This window comes from Amblyomma americanum, chromosome 8 (genome assembly GCF_052857255.1).
Source record: "Amblyomma americanum isolate KBUSLIRL-KWMA chromosome 8, ASM5285725v1, whole genome shotgun sequence".
In the NCBI taxonomy this organism is placed as follows: Eukaryota; Metazoa; Arthropoda; class Arachnida; order Ixodida; family Ixodidae; genus Amblyomma; species Amblyomma americanum.
The window spans coordinates 18,235,967-18,251,807 of record NC_135504.1 but is presented as its reverse complement, the minus strand read 5'-3'; the positions used below and the strand labels follow the sequence as shown (position 1 = coordinate 18,251,807).

At 43.6% G+C, this 15,841-nt stretch overlaps 1 protein-coding gene across 1 annotated transcript in view; it reads right to left on the bottom strand.

The window, feature by feature from the left end:
• dor (vacuolar protein sorting-associated protein 18 dor) overlaps nt 1-15,841 on the bottom strand; it is a 38,144-nt gene that overhangs the window by 3,276 nt on the left and 19,027 nt on the right. Inside the window, exons 18-25 of the mRNA XM_077633989.1 lie at nt 14,767-14,840; nt 13,266-13,421; nt 12,039-12,179; nt 9,733-9,864; nt 9,138-9,219; nt 8,298-8,547; nt 6,788-6,905; nt 2,596-2,739 (exon numbers count right to left, since the gene is read on the bottom strand). Of these exons, the coding sequence (XP_077490115.1) occupies nt 2,596-2,739; nt 6,788-6,905; nt 8,298-8,547; nt 9,138-9,219; nt 9,733-9,864; nt 12,039-12,179; nt 13,266-13,421; nt 14,767-14,840 (1,097 nt within the window). The remainder of the gene's footprint in view (nt 1-2,595; nt 2,740-6,787; nt 6,906-8,297; nt 8,548-9,137; nt 9,220-9,732; nt 9,865-12,038; nt 12,180-13,265; nt 13,422-14,766; nt 14,841-15,841) is intronic.

Sequence of the window (15,841 nt, the reverse complement as noted above, 5' to 3'; positions counted from 1 at the left end):
CTGAAACCCACACCCAGATCTGTGTGTGATAAGAGCAATGTGCTATTACCCACCGCTGCGTTCACTCACATTAATACACTCACTGCACAAACATTGCTCAAAGAATATTGAGCATTTATTTTTCATTTACTGCACTTGAGGATAACATGCTATACAATGACTTCTTAGCTGCTTCACAGTAAGCAAATAAAACTGAATACAAGTGCTGCTGTAGTGCCATCTACGAAAGATTTGACAAAAACACCAGATGAGACACAAAAGCCACAGCTTTTAAACGCGGTTACATGGGCAAGTTATTTTTTTTCTTTGTCCGACAATGCTGACTGGAAACAAAGCTGACCATTATTCCCTTGCTCAAATACACGTATACCAAATTTTTGTTTTACAGTGATAGCTATTAGGCGCCCGCCCCTGGTTTTCTCATCGTCGTCGTCGTCAGCGTAACCGGTGGGTGTGTTAATGCCGCAGTCACGTGACATTATGTCGCGTTACCTTAATGTCACGTAACCTTATGTCACGTAACCTTATGTCACATAACCTTATGTCACGTAACCTTATTTCACGGTTGACCTGGGTCGCATAAAGTTACTGGTGGCTCTGTTTGGAACAGCTGCCTGCCAGTGCAGGGTTGCATCACTTGGCCACTACACCAGTGCGCCAGGAATATACCCCCAAAACTAAACGCCTAAACAGCTATTGCTGAACATTGCGTTACACAGTTGAAACCGTCCTGTTAATTCATCTAGTAGAAGGCATCTCGTTCAATGGTATAAAATGTAAACTAACTTGCAATGTGGCCCCACTTATGACATGAATATTCGACAACATATGACACCGGTCAAAGCAACAATATTTGCAAGTATGTTCAAAAACACCGACATGCCACTGTGTGTATAGGGTCCTGTGCAGAAGGGAGTCAGAAAACCAAAAAATAATTGTGTAAAAAGTAGCGCTGCCATTCAAGAGTTGATATTCCATATGGCACTACACAAAGTTGAGTGTCCAAGTGGCCAATGCCTAGAAGATAGGACAGCAAAAGCTCAAAGACTTGCCTTTATGTGTCCAATAAGAACATGTTATCAGCCAACACCCTTTTCTTATCTTTGCTCATCCACAATACCAAGAAGCAGCTGCTTTGTTTCCTGCTGGAACCATGGCAGGTGACTGCGAAGATAAGCCCACAAGAGCCCTACTATCCTTCCAACAAATCCCTTTCCAGTCTGCTTCAACACGGCCGAAAGCAGGTTTTATCATATATCATTTTCCGCAGCATGTACAGAAACCCTCCTAGATGTTTCGCCCTCTCTTGGTGTGAAGAGGTAGCGTCAATAGTAGAGTTTCTTTTTTTTTTTATTTTCCTCTCTGCCTGCACAGTTGCACTGAGCCACACATTAGCTCAAGAGTTCTCATAGTGGAGCCTCGGAGCAGAGGAGGCAGAGTGGACAGAGAGAATTCTCTCTCCACTTTCAGGGAAGAGGAGGAAGAGGGAAAGTGGGAGAGAAGGAAACCGTGGCTGCCAATCAGAGTCGAGGGGCGGGGACAGTGGACAGGGGGTACGCGTGTTTCACGGCAATTGATGGACTGGATGACGCCACCCGCCCGAACAGTCTGAACCCGTTGGCAGTAGCGGCTTCTCCGTCTAAAAAGAATACTAATGCTCACACATGCTGTGCCGATGAATAGCATTGATTGTTTTCAATTTTTTTTTTTACGCCACTGGGGCTATATGAGGCTAAAAAGATTAGGGACCCCCTGCCGGTTACCTCATGCTCGGCAACTGTGCTCGGCTCACCGGCCGACAGCCACTGAAGTGAAACCCAAACTCTAAGCGGAACCGAAAGTAAGCGGCCAGATTATTTTCCAGCAACGGAGCCCTCCGATTATTGTCAGGCCGATCATCGTTGTACACACACGGCAGAGGTGTGCGGGCAAGACTGCACCATGCAGTTCTTGTGGTTTATGGTATGAGGGGCGCCATAGTGGAGGGCTCTGGATAATTTCAACCATCTGGGGTTCTTCAACATGTACTGATATCGAACAGTACATTGGCTTCCACTGAAATGCGACCGCCCAGCCAAGACAGAACCCATGTCTTTCAGGTAAGCAGCCGAGCGACAGACATATCCACTGAGCCACTGCTGCGGCTCCCATGTAGTTCTGCCTTGAAGAGCACTATCTGAACGATCATTTTCTGTGCTTATTATGACTCAACATTACTGCCCGTCAGGAGCTTGTCCGATCTGACCGGTCTGACACCAGATGTGTTCAAAATAACGAGCACCCAACGCCATAGATTTACATGGACGTTAGCCGGGGCCAAGGCCTAATTATCCCAATTAAGTGCTTTCAGCCCGCAGGCATTTAGAGTCCAATTAAAGTCCTAATTATGCCATTCTTTATAATTAACAGGGGCCAAATTAACTCGATTTTACTACAGCGTAAGCATCTCCTTATCAGCGTGAGAGATTTATACCATTAAGATTTTACTGCACTGCACCCTCGCCCTTTGTTCATAGACACAGAGAGAAGATTCGTCGTCTCACAACAGCAACACTCGCCAGGCAAGGACAGCACACAGAGCTGACGCACGCTCACCATGAGCTTCTCGCGTGTCGTCAGCGATGGCAAGCCCGCCGCCGAGGACAAGGAGGCGCTGTCGTCTCGACCGCTGAGCATCGCCAGTTGCCGGTGGATGTCCTCGATGCGGTTTGCCTTCGCTGGGAGAGAGTGCTGCTGGACCTTGGCACACAAGATGACATTCAGAAAGAACGATAAGATTAGGCAGCATAAGAATGAGTATGGTAACTTTTAAGAAACCACGCATGTATGGAAACAAAGTGTGTAGGAATAGCTGACTGAAACAAGAATGACTCAAGAACAACCAAATACGTATATATGTGTGGCTGCACAGGAAGGCTTTGCAGCTTTCTTGTCTCCCGCAGCTGAAAAAAAAAAAAAAAACCTTTTCCAGTCTAAGGAGAGAACCTGGGATCACGAGCAGACATGACGTCTAGAAATGCGGTCAGATATGGCAGGAAAAATCCACACTAATTAGCTGTCTGTGTGAAAAGAGAGAGACAGAGAGCCAAACACAACATGCTGCTATAGAAGAGTCTGCACAGTTCTCAAAAATCTATGCTGTTAAAAAAGAAAAGAGATATAAAAATAAAAAAATCTGGAGGGGTGCTTGTGCAATACCGCACGAGTCTCAAAGGCAGCTTCATGTGTTAGGTGTGAGGGGATTAATGGGTCACATAACTGACTAGTTCATGTGGCCATCAGTCCTTTGACATAGCTGCATGATGGAATCATTTTATGTACTAACAAATACCTGAACAACACAAAACTGGCGACAAGCTTGGCTAGCGCAGGACACAATGCAACTGTGCACTAACTAGCCAGTACTCTGTCACTGTGTTATGTACCATATCCCTAAGCATTCTCACCTCATAAATGTGAGCAAGAGACAAGTGTGGCTATGAATTCATTCGAGACTCATCGCTTCCTATCACCTGATCTAAAAGGACAAATAACACTATCCTCTGTAACAATATAAATCACCTAAGCCCCATGTTGTTCTCCAGTACACAGAGTCTTCTGTATTTGGTTGGCAAGTTCTACAAAAAATTCCTCTCTGCAAACTACTGCTGAGGAGTAATTTAACACTGGCAATTTCCTGAACTATCCAGAATCATTGAGAGACTGCTGTCGATAGTGACTCCCGTTTGCGAAGAAGCAAAGAGAGCAGCGTATTCGACAGGAGGTGCCACCTGCTGGACAAAGAAGTAACCATGCTACTTGCCCATTCACATAGTTTGTCCGTTCTTCGTGTCGCTTTACTACTTACCCCAACAGGTGGCGCTACCGGTCAAAACCACTGCTCTGTTCGTTTCCTTGCAAAAAGGAGCCCAGTCTACAGCAGTTTCTGACAGACTGCTGAATATCCTGGCAACTGCTAATGTGAAATTACTTCTCAACCAATACAGACCATAATGTGCTACTTCATGCACAATATGTGGGTGTGAATAGGGCAGTAGTTTGCACAGTGAGATTTTTAAATGCCTGCCAGCAAAAAGCCTGTACTTTCAAGTTCAACACGAATTATTTGTGGCATAAAGAGAATGTTAGGGTACTGCCATAGGTTAAAGATACCCTAACCGAATTTAAGAAGAGGAAACGAGCATGGCCAGGGCATGTTATGTGAAGAGCAGATGTGAAGAGCCGCAGCTGGCACAGCGAAGGGTTTATTTGAGGGATATGGGAGGGGCCTTTGTTCTGCAATGGACGCAGCCGGACTGCAGCTGTTGCTGCTGATGATGATGAAATATGCTAACGTGGTTCAGTCAGCAAACACGTTCTTTTTTTATTTGGTTTCATTTGGCCCAAATATTTGAAATCCGACCAGAAACTCATTTCTGACATCGATAGACACCATTATGAGGGCTGCTAGATAAAAAACACATTTAGGTGAAAGCAAAATGTGGTGTGGCTGGTTTAATGTTGCACAGAACCCCAGCACTGCAGACGTTTAGCGCAGTTCAGGGTTGGGTGTTGAGTGATGTGACTGCAACATCTGAAAAGTGCATGCCGACATGTGGTTTCTTGACATGCGGTCTGATCACGTGCGGTTCGCCAACATGCGGTTCGCTGACATGCGGTTCGCTGACATGCGGTTTGCTGACATGCGGTTCGCTGCCATACGTTTGCCGACATGTGTTTTTATAACATGTGCAATACCAACTTGTTGTCTGAAGCTGTCTTTTAATAAAGAGTGATGTGCAAGTGACTGCACCTCACTGAAATGTATTAGAAATGTTTTTGATACATTAATTTGTGAAGGATTAAGTTACTCACCGGGCAATAATTTCTGAACTCAGAGGGCAACAAAAAAACAGCATTCAAACAAGACCCGGGTGCTTACTAGGTTAGAAAGGGAAGAGGACCTTTTGCACAACAGATAAACTGGAGTTAAACAGAAAGCCAAGCAAATAGTTGGTTATGCATAACAATAAACATGCAGTGGTAAAAAAAAACAGGGGAACAAGATAATATGACACAAGCGATATTGCTTCCTGATGTTCCTCTGCAATTTGAGTACCATGTTTTAGTCACTACGTATAACCAACCGCAAGCTCTTCTTTCTGTTTCACTACTGCGGTGAAGTCAACCAGTGCCTAGGCAGCCTCATGTGAGTGCAAAACCAAAATCCAAGCCCTACCTTTTTCTGCTCACGTGCTATGCCAACCTGTTTTCTGAGAACATGCTGAAGCTGGCCTCATTAATGGCTTACCGCATTCTAGCAACAAACAGGTTACTTTTACTTAAAAATGGAGACTTTTATACGTTATAAAATGGCAGATAATAAAACACAGGTATCGCTACTACTGGCCATCTTCGCAAGCAAACTGCAACGAAATCAAGGCAGTTTCTTTATGCGCGGATTCCTCAGACTAGGCTGCATCGTCAATTGCCTATAAACAGTGACCACAGAGTCCTTTCTAGTATATGGCCATCTTCGCAAGCAAACTGCAACGAAATCAAGGCAGTTTCTTTATGTGCGGATTCCTCAGACTAGGCTGCATCGTCAATTGCCTATAAACAGTGACCACGGAGTTCTTTCTAGTATACTAGAATCAATTTTTTACTAAAAACATGATTTTGTATAAAGTGTAATTAAAAAATTCTAAAAGTTACATAGTTTCCAGTACCCTTCATCGACCTTTTTTCATTACCCTGTAGTGTAACTGTAATGAACACTGTTCATTCAGTGTGTTGCATAATAATATTAATAATAATTGGTTTTTTGGGGAAAGGAAATGGCGCAGTATCTGTCTCATATATCTTTGGACACCTGAACCCCACTGTAAGGGAAGGGATAAAGGAGGGAGTGAAAGAAGAAAGGAAGAAAGGGGTGCCGTAGTGGAGGGCTCCGGAATAATTTCGACCACCTGGGGATCTTTAACGTGCACTGACATTGCTCGGGCGCCTTAGCGTTTTTCCTCCATAAAAATGCAGCCGCCGCGGTCGGGTTCGAACCCGGGAACTCCGGATCAGTAGTCGAGCGCCCTAACCACTGAGCCACCGCGGCGGGGTGTGTTGCATAGGGCGTGTTCGTTTTTTCTTTTGGTACAAATCAGCTCGCTTTGTTTTCGTGTATTATATTCTCTGTTCATTTAGTGTATAGTGTGTGTACATCTCTTGATTCTTTTATTACAAATCTGTTAGATTCATTTTCGTCTATTTATGTGAATTTGTTATACTGCTACTGAACAATGCAAGGGTGTAAGGGCCTTTTCTGGCAGAGCATATCGGCCTTTTGCTCCATCACCTGAGACCCCTTTCGTGTCTGAAAAAATTGAAATTGAATGAAAACTGACCCCGCCGCGGTGGCTCAGTGGTTAGGGCGCTCGACTACTGATCCGGAGTTCCCGGGCTCGAACCCGACCGCGGCGTTTTTATGGAGGAAAAACGCTAAGGCGCCCGTGTGCTGTGCGATGTTAGTGCATGTTAAAGATCCCCAGGTGGTCGAAATTATTCCGGAGCCCTCCACTACGGCACCTCCTTCTTCCTTTCTTTCACTCCCTCCTTTATCCCTTCCCCTTACGGCGCCGCAGTTCAGGTGTCCAAAGATATATGAGACAGATACTGCGCCATTTCCTTTCCCCAAAAACCAATTATTATTATTATTATTATTATTATTATTATTATTATTATTATTATTATTATTATTATTATTATTATATTATGAAAACTGAAGATTTTCACACAGCAGCACGCTCAAGCTCACCTCAGCTGAAAGGCATTCACTGTGAAACATGTGTCCACAGGGAAACAAGTAGAAACCCTGGTTCATCACCGCATACTCGCACAGGGCGCACTTCTCGTCCGAGTGTGCCACGGCGTACCTAATATAGAAATAGAAAGTGAATAGACAATGGGAACAGGGCACTCAGTAATAATGTAAGAGACCAACTGGCCAACAACTGTTGATCAGCCACCCCTTTTTAAGTCAATGTTACCACGCCGGCAACAACCTGATGATTTGCGCCACCAAAGTGAGCTAACGTGCACATGCTTCCTTCTTCTTCTGTCCACCATGACAGTTATCCTAAACATTTTGGGTCTCCAGACACCCCGCCGGAATTCTATGTGTGACTGCCACATAATGGGAACACAAGAGTGGGTGATGACACACAGCTCTTGACCTAGCAATATGTCTTCTCAATCAAAAGGCTGCGCATTTTACGTACAACTGCCAAGAATTTCCAACCACTTTTGATTTCTAGGCCTGTAACTTTTTTTACTACCCTACTTACCCGTACAAAACTACGAACATAACACAAGGGGAGAGTTTGAGATCGCACAAAAATGAAAAAAAAAAATTCCTACGATTATAACGCCATCTCATCCTGTGCAAGCTGACCACAGCTCAGGGCTCGGAAAAAACGGGGACGGCACGCAAAAATACGGAAGCAATGCAAACGCTGATAGTATTTGAGAGGCAATGCATTAGAAAAACATGCAACATCAAAGAGTGCGGCCCGCACTTTAATGCACCCAGTCCCCAATGCAGCAGCGGTGGTCACCATCACTGCTGTGACACCATTGCTTCATGTTTCGTGCTCCTCAGTCCTGTGCCCATTCCTTTCCAAACCTCACTGAACTCTTTCAGTTCCTTCCCTTTCTGACTGGCCTGTACCACTTTCTTCCCGTATCCACTGCTACCTTCTTTGCCCGTTAGGGCAAAGGAGATCGAAAAGGTGGTCAAAAAGTTGGCTTCTCCTAAGCTCGCGAGTGTGGTGGTGAAGCTCACTCTAGCTATCATGAGGAGCAGCGAGGAAATAGCGCTATATTCACACCCTGGTTCCGAATATAACGCATCATACATTCTGAAATCAATAAATTGTGGAAAGAAACTCATTTCATATTCGTTTAAGTACAGCAATTGACATAATTAAAAGATGCCACATTCGAATGAATGTTTGGGATTTCCTATACAGTCCCCACCAGCAATAATGCACTAGTTGCAACAGTGCCTGTAGTTGTAAAAAAATTAGTGGTGGCTACTGAGTGCACTAATACCGCATTGCAGCACTGACCTCTTTGCTGTATGTAAAGTGCGTACCTTTCTGACGTTCAAAAGTACTAATGCACACTGTTTTACATCCTGCCATGCATGTGTTTCTTTTTTTTTTTTTGTGCCCGTACTTTCTAACATTTATCCTTTGAATAAATCAGTGAGCCCTACAACAGACTCCCACCAAAACGCGAACGCAATCGACCAACTCATGACGCACTTGTTGCGGAAGGCCTGGATCTCTGCGCGGATCTCCTTGGCAGAGCGGGTGGCCTCCTCCATCTCGGCCTTGAGGCCCTCAATGTGGTTGTTGTACTCCTCGAGCGAGGCGCAGATGGCCTCCTTGAAGTGGTCGATGCGTACGAACTCGTCGAAGAAAGGCAGGATGTCCTCGATCTTGATGAGGTCGCACTCCTGCAGGAACTCCATGGCCCGCTTGATGTCTTTCTGCTCTGTCACCACGTGCTGGGCTGCACCAGGCAAGATAGCGGCAAAGACAAAAATAAAGGCATTTTGGTTGTCTCGAATTATGTTGCTGCGCTATGTGAAAACCCAATGATACCTGTGCTACATCTGTGCTACATGATAGCTGCGTTACATGATGCCTTTTAATGATACTGTTTTAATTGTGCATGCAGTAAAAGCTATCCTCTCCCCTTACCCCTTTTTCCTACCCTCCCTCACACCTTTTTTCTATCCGCCTGCTACCTAGACATCTATGCTAACGTCTAAATAGCAGACTTTTTTTTTTTAATTGCTCCTGGCACCAGTACGGCACGGCCATTTTCGGAAACATTTTTTTTTCTCAAACACTGTTATTATACTGTTCACATATTATTTCACTTAATGCTGTTCTTCGTTGAGCAAAACAAGCCACGGTGCCACCTTCTCCTAGTATTTTCGGTGCAAAGTGACACTGATGTTGCAAAAGATGTCAACAAATGCTTAGAGAACAATTAAATAAGTGTACTTGATAATCCTTTTCTAGAGAAAAAGATACAAAAAGAATGTTCTAGAGATACCAGTGTCAAGTTGGTAGACGATGACTCTGGGTGCTCACCAATCTTAAGCCAGAGCTTTTTACGCAACTCCTCGTTGTTCTCCGGCTTGTCAGCATTCAACTTGGCCAGGTCAATGTCCACCTGAAGGTCAATGGCCATGCAGGTTACAAAAAAATGTGTATAAATAAACCAGCATGAAACCATCATTTAGTGTTGGAGTTCTAAACTGTTCCAGCCTCGGCAAACTTCAACAGATTTAAAAAAATGTTGACAAACCCTGCGTGTCCTGACCTCCATCCCTTTCTACCTAACGTGCATGAAAAAAAAAAAGGTCGCTAAAAAATACCCCAATTCAATTAATAAGTGGGTAAAGAGAAGATGGCGGCCAAGGCATGCATGAATTCAAGAGCTTGGAGAACTGCAGAAAGCACTCCAAGAAACCCAAGGGCTCCACGGAACCCAGTTTTGAGAACCCCTGCTTTCATTCGCAATGAGGTTCATTCATGGACTTACCAAAGCAAGAATTTGACAAAAAAATTTTACACCTTTCTTTCAAACCAACAAGATCTGGACTGCAGTAAACTATACCAACTTCCAGTAATAAAGAGACCTCCATCGTTCAGAATCCAATGGTTGCAATGACAAACACCTTACCTTCAGTGCCAAGTCCACGGCCTCTTCGTACAGCTCCATGGTAGTGTAGATGTGCACACAGGCTCTCGTCAAGTCCAGCTCGGAGCAGACACGCAGTGCATATTTCAGGTCATAGGGAACCGTTGCCTGGTCCTAGGAAACAAGGTCACATTGTAAAAAATAAAAGGTTCCAGTGTGGACGAACTTGGGCTAATCGGCAGATATTTAACCACACTCACACATCTGCAGCAGAAATGAATGCGCCTTGGAACTTGTCTTCATTAAACAACACTACTACCTGAAAAAGAACTACTTATCTGCTCTTTGCCTGCGAGAAGCTTTGTCGTCTAGGCATATGAATATTAAGTGCCAGCTTAAGCGAAACATCTGCTCAAGACATCGATTTCACATTTACCGTCAATACATTTACACATATTGCACAGCTGAAAAGATAAAAGATCCAACACCATCATGTACAGCAAAAGGCAAACAATAAATGCATATTCTGGCTAACTACCAATCTGTGCATGCAGATTGACCTGGCACCAATGCCACACAAGACAGCAATACCAGCTGCTATGCCTTAGTGTGCTGCACCAGAGATGGCAGCCCTTTGTCACAGTAATTAAACACGCCTAATCTCTATACCTTTAAATGAAATAGCACAGCTGCAAAATCAAAATTAAACTCACAGCAGCAGCTTTAAGAGAAAACCTGCAGAGAAAAAAAATTCTTGCACAGAGTGAAGCGGCGAACAGCAAGAGCATTTGGAACCCAAGATACACCTTCAAAGACCGCAAGGGGTTTGCGGACATTCACGATGAGAATTGTTGGCATGCACAGAAATATACAACATGCGAAACTGCTAGGAGGTCTGGCTAAACTGTGCCCGTAGCTTCCATCTTAGTTCGGTCGAGCAAGTGCGTCGTTTGCTAGCATGCTTTCTTGATATCAGTGACGCCGCCATAAATCTCATGAGCACAATTTCAAAATCCAAGCTTCAGCCACTGCGCTGCGTATACCATCGACCTTTTACCAAATGTAGGTCCTTTCTTGTCGTTAAGTCAGCGTCTGTGTGCTTCTGCCCCACCCCCTGCATTGCTTGAAGCTTGGTGCCGAAGATGGTAAGAATCAGCACCGGGAAGTGCTTAGGAAGGTCGAACTCTGTGTCGTCATTTTCATGCACGCATTTAGGAATCGGTTCAAGTGCCGCGCACTATTAACGCTGTTTTATTTTCAAGCTGGCGGAAATTCACATGGTGCGGTTGCAGGTAGTTATTTTGTGCGGCGTGTACATGTGCTTTGGCCTGGAGCAACTTCTGTGGCACTGCAAACTTTCGTGCACTCCCGCTTTGGCAGCTGCATGCACGGCAGTGTAATCACACACGATACACGACCAGCTGCGTAATGCCACCCTTTTAACTATAACATGCAATGTCCATTCCCACATTTCAACATCACTGTTACAGAGCCCGGCACAGTTGTCAGTGTTTACTTTTGCTGTCTTAAACAAATATTTGGGTGTTACCTTGACACCAACATTGTCGTGTAACACACATATTAATATTTCTTCTTCCGCATTCCGCAAACTGTGCTTTTTGAGACACAAACTAAAAAACGCCCCTACTAATTTGAAATTACTCTTTTACTTTTCATTTATTCGACCAAATCTCGAGTATGCATGTATTTCATGGGATCCTCACACTAAGTCAAATATCAGTCACCTTGAAAGAATACAAAGAAAGGCAGTTAGGTTTACGCTTAATAAATTTGCACAGACTCACTCTTCCTCAAACGTTATGGCAGACAATTGTATACCTACCCTTGAATCACGTCGAAAGCAGTTGAGACTTGAATTCCTTTCCCTCCTTCTCAACAACAAAGTTCAAATGAATAAATCACCTTATATAACGCCTGCATTAATGCGCCACACAAGAAACCATCATCCTGACACGCTCACACCCTATTATGCTCGAACTGATATGTTTAAATTTTCCTTTTTTCCTCGGACAATATCGGACTGGAACAATGGTTTGCTGGCTACAGTGTGACTAGTAATTGTATAAATGTGTGCTTGTCTGTTCCTGTTTTGTTCATTATTATTTGTATATATTCTAATGCCCCTCTGCTTGGACCCAAGGGTCTGCAGTGTGTAATAAATAAATAAATAAATAAATACCTCACATTGAATTTGCTATTACTAAAACGTTTGTACACAGTAAAAAAATAGTAAACAAGAGACTTAAGCATATACCTGGTCCCCACATGTATAGCAGCATAAATGACCTGTGAAATGTACAAATGGTCGAAATTAATGGTCCACAAACCTGCCCCTCAATGTCGAGGTAACGCATGAGCTTGTCCGGTTCTAGCCGAGCATACAGGGCGAGCAGGTAGTTGTGGATGGCCTCGTCCCGGCTACCCAGCTTGTAGACGCAGAACTCGAGGTAGCGGATTGCCTCGCATCCCTGCGGGCACAAGAAGTCACACCACAAAGGTTCACCATCAAACAGCGCTGGGCAAGAATAGTTATTAGTGAATGCCCCACATGTATGATTGGGCCCCAGTTCTGTAAAACCTTTTTCTACAATTAAAGCTGCGATTTGGGCGAGTTTGCAATGATTCGTGACGAAACACACAAAGAAAAACACATTACACAAGCGCTGACTTGTGACTGGTTTTTTTATTTGGAGAAAGAGTCCTTATAAGTTTTCTTTCCAGAAGAAACGCAGCAAACACCTAATGTAAGGAAGATGAAAAAGTACTACTCATCATATAAGATGGTGAAATACACACATCACATCACCGTAGTGCAAGCGTGCATGATAATTTCTTCGCTTCTTTCTTTTGTGTCTTCCGTCTTCACACACTGTTTCATCATGGACTACTTTTACAAGTTGCGAAACTTGAAAAATTTTATTCACAATGTAAATCAAGGACCAAAACTTGTAATTTTAGGTTGCAAATGAAAAGCTCTTGCGTTACACTGACAGTGTTCGAACAGAGATGAAACAAGGATTTATAATTTTAATTTCGTATTGAAACCTGCATATATCAAAGAGAAGTGATGTCATGAGACGAGACTTGGCCATTATCGATGTATCCCAGCCAGGACTGCAATTTGACAAAATATGGCTCAAATATGGCGGTTAAATTTATTGCTGAAAGAACTACCACATTTCCTGCTGCTGTAGGCTTTAGAGAACAATTTTAGGAGTTTTTTTAAAGTTTTCGCTGAAACACGCAGTTCACAGTGTCCGCTTACAAAGTCACTGGTGGTCTTTGTCGTTATTCAAAGAGCTTAGAGCTGGATTCTAATCTGGGCAGGCTCTGCACAGCGGATGCAAGAGTAGGCAAAAACCTGGCAAGAAGTCCCTACGAGACATTGCTGCATTAAAAGGATATACATACTTTTCCATTAGACAGATATCTTTCGAGCTTGTTCAGTTGGACTTGACAAACAAATTGGCAGTCCTCATGGACTTTGCGAAACCGGACTTCAGCTGCATGCATCTTAGCGCAGGCCTCTTGTGACAAGTCACTCTTGTACAGACCTGCGACCGATCCTTGATGTTGTCGTACTGGACCAAGGCCGGGATTAGCCGAGCAGGGTCAAGACGCTTCTCCTGTGCAATCCACATGTCCACCGCCTTCTGCGGGATGCTCTGCACTAGCGTCGGCGAGAACTGGTACACCAGCTCGGGGTTGTTCTGCAGCGATGTTTGTTTGGTTGGAAGAAAAAAGAAAGAACAACGTAAAAAGTGGTGATAAAAGCAACGATGACTCGAGAGTACATAATGAATAGGGGCTTCAAACAATCCTTGCTCTCCTTCTCCTGCGAATCTTTTCTAAAAAATTGTCTCCCTGTTACTCCATGAGTATGCGTTAAGGAGTGCTGTGTCCCTCACAGAAAAGCAAAGAAAAATTCTCTCGACCATACTGCTGGCTTGTAGCTACTCAAATTCACACAGAAGTGGCATTTGGCAATAAGTATTGTTTTATATCACTGCATTTTGGTCGTGTGCTTGCCTGCGTCGGTGAGGATTAACCAAAAGTTCACATTGTATGCAGTGATGCAGGACCAGAAAGGGTTTTGCAAAAGCTGTGCCAGAAGCGGCAGCCCTTGTGGCGGCAAAATCACAACAGCAGCCAAACACCAGATACGAAAAAAAGCACCCCCTAACCTTCCGGGGGCAAGAGATGGCGCTGCTGGTACAACTGTTGCAAAACCGTCATTTCTGGTCTGGCGTTGCTGCATTCAATGCAGACTTTCGATTAGTCCCCACCAATTCAAGCAAGTACCTGACCAAAACAGTATAAAACATGACTTACCAACAAATGACACCTCTGTGCAAAAGTTGAGCCCGAACAAGCGATCGGTTAAGCAGCTATCTTTTTTGATTTGCTCTGAGCAACACAACACTCAGTATATTGCTCTACCCTACAGGCTTCATGCTACAGTGATCTGACCCGCCACTGCTTTTGAGCCTGCATGCTTGTGCCAAGCCTGCAATTACCTTTTACACCCGTACTTCACGTCTCTCTGCTTCTGTTTCTTAAAAATACTTCTAAAATAAGCCAACTTGACTAGAATGGCTTTCTGCCCACAGTGACACAGCTTCAAATGACAACAAAAAATAAACAAAGAAAACAAAAGGTGTATGCAGCCCCATTAATTTGGCCCACTTATAGCGAAATGCTTTTAGTTTTATTGGGGAAGTTATTGGGGATACGGTGGCTGCAGCTGAAAAAGGACAGGGTTAATTGGAGATACATGGGAGAGGACTTTGCCCTTCAGTGGGCGTAGTCTGGCTCATGATGATGATGAACGGACAAGACTTTTGCCAGTCATCACTTCTACAGACACACTATCAAAAATGCTGAATGAGCTGCGACAAGGTGAGCAGCCAATATTTTGTACTTGTCATTGAGAAACCTTGGAACAGTTGTGTCTTCAATGCAGTTCACTGCAATTCTGTTCTGTCAACTACACATTGATTTCCAACATTAAAAACGTCCCCTAAAACACACAGGGTGTAAACAACAGCAGCGCACCTGTCTTGTGAGGACCTCCAAGGCTGCCACATAGTTCTTGTTCTGCAGGTGATACTGAATGACTCGCTCAAAATCTGCGATAAAACGTTAAAAATTATGAGGCATGAAAAAACAGCTGCAAAAGGAAGCAAGAAAGTGTAACAAAAAACCAAGCTCTCAGATTTCACTACTCTGACAAATAAGACAGGGTGTCACTCATGCTCTACCATCACATGAACAGTCATTAAAGAAAACAGGTGGATCCCCCTTAAGCTGCACAGCCTTCATTATAGTCCAATTATAAAGATTAATCAGTGACAGAACTCTCTGAAGTGATATAAAAGAACAATTCAAAGTTTGTGCCTAAAATAAGAGAAATTATGAAACATTTACACCATGACCTCACCTGATTACTTTTTAACCATCTAACGAACATTTTTATTTTTTGGAACATGACACCAAAATGGTCATTTAGTACCCGTTAGTACCATTTAGTACCGTAGTAAAAAAAATGGCATGTATGATCCCTACTTGCATTAAACAGGACAAAGAGCACCAGAAAACACATGACAAGCTCGACCAGTCATCAGCCAGAAATGACAGTCCGCTTATGATGAGCCTGGCTCAACGAAGTCTTGCAGGGAGTTGACTGTACAGCAAAAGGGGTGCTTCAACAACTCATATAAAATGGTTTCTTTGTCCGTATCAGCATTTTAGTCATAGCAGCCTGATAAAGAAAAGGTTTTTCACACTTTGATGCAAGCTAATTGGCTATTTTTTAGTTTATTTAACCTGCAGCTTATTTAACAACATGCTAGCATGTCTTTAAATACATGCACTGCAGAAACTGCCATCACCATTTTTTCGAGCCAGAAGCCCAGTGCATAAAGCACACAGAAAAATCGCAGCAAAAAACTTTGAGCTGCAAGACCTGAAACATTATTTTGATTCGCATTGACAGTTCGTACATTTGCACCAGTCCGAAGAAGTTTCAGAGCTAAAACTGATACCCAGGTTTGAAGCAAGCTTTAATTACTTATCTATTTCTAGCTCCATATGGAATAGCTTTAATTATTTATCTATTTCTCGCTCTATA